This window comes from Alosa sapidissima, chromosome 18 (assembly GCF_018492685.1).
Source record: "Alosa sapidissima isolate fAloSap1 chromosome 18, fAloSap1.pri, whole genome shotgun sequence".
Classification (NCBI taxonomy): Eukaryota; Metazoa; Chordata; class Actinopteri; order Clupeiformes; family Clupeidae; genus Alosa; species Alosa sapidissima.
The window spans coordinates 12,330,554-12,334,584 of NC_055974.1; the positions used below are offsets into that span (position 1 = coordinate 12,330,554).

General features: G+C 46.0%; 1 protein-coding gene across 1 annotated transcript in view; it reads right to left on the reverse strand.

The window, feature by feature from the left end:
• The window catches only part of LOC121689541 (cytochrome P450 26B1), a 25,275-nt gene extending 21,694 nt beyond the window's left edge, over positions 1-3,581 (reverse strand). The window contains exon 1 of the mRNA XM_042069385.1: positions 2,624-3,581. Within this exon, the coding sequence (XP_041925319.1) occupies positions 2,624-2,827 (204 nt within the window). The 5' untranslated portion in view covers positions 2,828-3,581. The remainder of the gene's footprint in view (positions 1-2,623) is intronic.
• Between the last annotated feature and the right edge of the window lie 450 nt (positions 3,582-4,031).

Genomic DNA, 4,031 nt, shown 5'->3' on the forward strand with positions numbered 1-4,031 from the left:
ACCCCTCCCACTGACAAGACATATGCTTATGATCTGTGGACATCTTATAGTTTTGTCAGTGGGGAAGGGGGAAGGGGGGGGAGGGTTCACTGAAAGACCTGCACAGATTGTGTGGAGGTCTCTTGTTTTCAGATGACGTGGAGTTTGGCTTGCTTCCCTTCAGTGTGGCATTCCCATGTAAGCACTAGCTTTGCGTGTGGTGTGTGCATGTGAGTTTGTCATTTGGACAAAGAATCCTTGGTTCTTGGCCCATATTGCTCACAGCCCCCTAAGCCCCCCCCCCCCACCACCACCCCCACCCCCAGATCCCCCCCAAAAAGTATCAGACCACTTCAGTAGACTTCCAGAAAATAGATGGGCTGCAGCACTGAAATGTAAGCTCTTCTGAGGGAGACCAAAAGCTCATCGTCATCGCGGGTGTGGGGAGTGTGCAGAGTGAGGGGATGGGCTCTGTGTGTGTGTGTGTGTGTGCGTGGGTGTGTGTGTGTGTGTGTGTGTGTGTGTATGTGTGTGTGTGTGTGTGTGTGTGTGTGTGTGTGTGCACGCGTGCGCATGTGTGTGTGTAAAAGATGTTCACTGAGGGGCTACAAAACCATCTATCACAGAAAAGTCGCAAGCCCACAGACAGAAGCCAACGGGATATCTAGCCTATTCATCCGATTAGAGGCAATTACACACGCTAAAGCCCTTATTAAATGAGGGAATCGGAAGCTTGAGATGAATCAATCCAGTAGTACAGTAGCACAGAGAGTGGCCTAAAGTTACCTATAGAAAGAAAAAGAAAAGAGTAGGCTTGTGTATATTGTTTAGGGAGACTGGGAGAATCCAGCAAAGGTCAGGAAATTGCTTGATATTTGCTGGACACACTGGATATGATTTCAGTGACATCCCAAAATGACATTCTGTCTGAGCCTGTCTGTTGTGGAAAGATTAGGTGGACAGGTTAGCTGGACTGGTCTCAGGAGTCCAACTCTAAAATACTTTAACATAAACAATGAGAGAAAAGTTCCCTATACATACTGTAAGAGACATCTTTCTGTCATACCAACGTGATTCCCGACTCAAACTAACTCCCGACTTGGCTTTTATATCAAACCCAAATGTGACCTAGATACGAAAATAGTGAGACGAGACATATGACATATGATTTCACTGCTGAGGAGGATTTGAAGCAAAGGACGGGGGTAATGTAGGGACAAGCGCAAGGGCAGGAGTGCCGTGCGTATTTGTATATAGGCCTATGCATGGTCCTCTCAGGGGGAGAATCAGCGTGCGTCTCCACCGATCTTTCGGTGGCAATCCACGGATCAGATACGCACATATGAAATGTGTCGACATTTCGAAATCCGACCTTGCACAGTAGCACTTACTACCTCCGCAAACCTGGCACATAATGCTACCCATCACGATATACGAGCCGACAGTAGTTTGGCGCGTGTCGGATTTTAAAACCTGTTGATTTAAAATCCATCATTGAACAGATTTAGCCGGGGCATTTGTTTAGCTGAATCTGCCAAAAACACAGAAAGACTCAACTGGAATTTGTTCAGCTTTGTAATGCTACTCCTGGTCGAAACATTTGATCTGAGCGCAACAGCACCGTAACTTCACAGAGGAACTTGACCGATTTTGAATGAGAGAAAGCTCTGAAAGGAATTTCGCCATATCTGGTACGTGCAAAACAACACTAAGTTAATTTCAATGGATCTTTTATTCAATTTATCTCACACGATCCTTGATATCCTGCATTTATCGCCTTACTGCACGTGATTAGAGTACGGAAACAACCACAACATCCCCATATTACACAAGAATCTCTCTCCCAATCACGATTTACACCATTACAATATTACTATATCTTACCGAGCACAAAAGTACACTCAATCATTGTGTTCACAGGGGTGGTCATCTGATAGACCGATAGACATCATTACCCAGACTAACCTTAGCAATAGGACTGTAGAAAAACTGTATTTCAGTCGGTCTCCACGTGTGTGTCAGACTGTTTTCCAAAATAACCGAGAGGTAAGAGGCGCAATTCCGGGAACACGTAATTACAGAAAGCACATCGGTTCACCCGCATAGAAAACCCGCCGCGGGACCTCTCCTCTCTCCGGAGCGCTCCCGGGACCCATCAGCGCACTGACAAGTGCTACTTTGCGGTGGCGCCTGCGTGTGTATCAGCGGTTACTGATCTCTCTATTACAGACTAATTTAACAGAAATCCGCTACTTTTCTTTACATGCCCAAAAATACAGGTTAGGCTATAAAAGGTAGGTCTGACTGGTTGAAAACATATATGAAATTCATGAAAGCACTATAATTATGCACAACATGCAGGTCTCTTTGAGAAATCCATAGCATCTGAGTTCATCTCGCGAAGTTGACTTTTATACGAAACCTAGACTTCCATTACTAGTATACTCGTCATAAAAATATTTGGCACAGAGCAGAGCATAGAACAATACAACCATACATGTAGGATACAATATCAGGCAACAGGGCTCAAGCGAACTGCATGTAGGCTCCCAGGCGCCAGTTACTCCCATACAAAGGTGACGCTGGGGATGAGACGGAGGGAAAGGCAAGAGAGGGGGAGACTGATGCTGGCGAACGCGCTTACCTGGAAAAGCCAGTGGCAGGTCTCTCCGATGATGGGAAATCCCATGGAACCCTTGGGCATGGGCAGCTTGCAGTTCTTGTCTCGGGTGGCGGTCCATCGTAGCTGCCACAGCTGCTGGGACACCGCCAGTAGAAGCGCCATGGACACCAAACACGCAGCCAGGGTCGCCAGCGCCGAGAGTAGGTCAAAACTTTCGAAGAGCATGATGCCGAAACACGGAGGGATACTGATCAAAGTTATCTTCTTAGGGAACGGACTAACCTCAGTGACTGTCTGGTAAGTTGTATGAATTCAGCAATATTGGGCTCAGTTTTGAATTTGAACGCGGATGCAACCACAAGAAAGGTTTGATGTACTTAAAGGTAGTCTACAATAAACTTTTTTTGCGCTGCCAGTGATCCTAAGCAAGTTTAGCGCAGAATCCACTAATAAAGGTAACTGAAATGTTTAGTGAATTGAGTGCAGGGAAAAAATCGTCTGGGGTGAATATTGATAAAGCATTTCAAATACCATGTTTGTCAATTTCAATAATCCGTTCGTAATTTTGAAAAAGTCTGACACATTAATGTCAAACCAAAGCAACCACGTGGGAAATCTGCTCAGAGTTGTAGCAGCATTCTTAGAGGGAAAATAGTTTAGTCTCAAAAAGGGAAAAAGTCCAAATACCTCTCACCCAAAAGAAAACCTTCTTAAACTCTAACAACCTTAATTCAGTAAAATCAATTTCTGGTCACAAGGCAGGCGAATGGTGGGTATTTGAAATAAAACTCCTGTGCAGCTCGGATGCTGCAGACTAGGGCGCAAAAATCTTCAGATGGCTGTAATTCGTCTCTCTACCTCTTTTCTAGTCCGTGCTCTCTCTCACTCTCCCTCTCTCTTTCACATAGCCTACAGTTTCATGTGAGTTCGAGTCGCTGAGCGAGCCTTCAATGTGTGTTTATATAGAGGAGGCGGCAAGACTTCAGCCAGACTGCCAGAACCCCCCCACACACCCTACCCCACGTCTCTCTGAGGCGGGCGCTGGAGGACCGTGCGCCTGGCCGGTCGCCCGAGAGAGAGAGAGAGAGAGAGAGAGAGAGAGAGAGAGAGAGTAAGGGGAGGGCTAGACTTTTTTCCAACTGCTAACTTATCACCTGCAATTCAGCGATGTGCCAGTGCGTAGCATATGAGAGCCAGCTAGGGGCACGAAGATGGAGTTCCGTGCCATCAGCGCAAGCCCATACAATCCTGAACTATCTGACATGACCTAGCCCACAAAATACTTCTGAAAATAACTATTTTGAGGTGAGAAGAAAATTGCCAAGGATTACGACTAGGGACACTGTTTGACTGAACTATAAACGATCGCCCTTGACTGATAAGCGTGACTTATGAATTATCCTTGCGATTTATAATTGCCTTGTGCTGT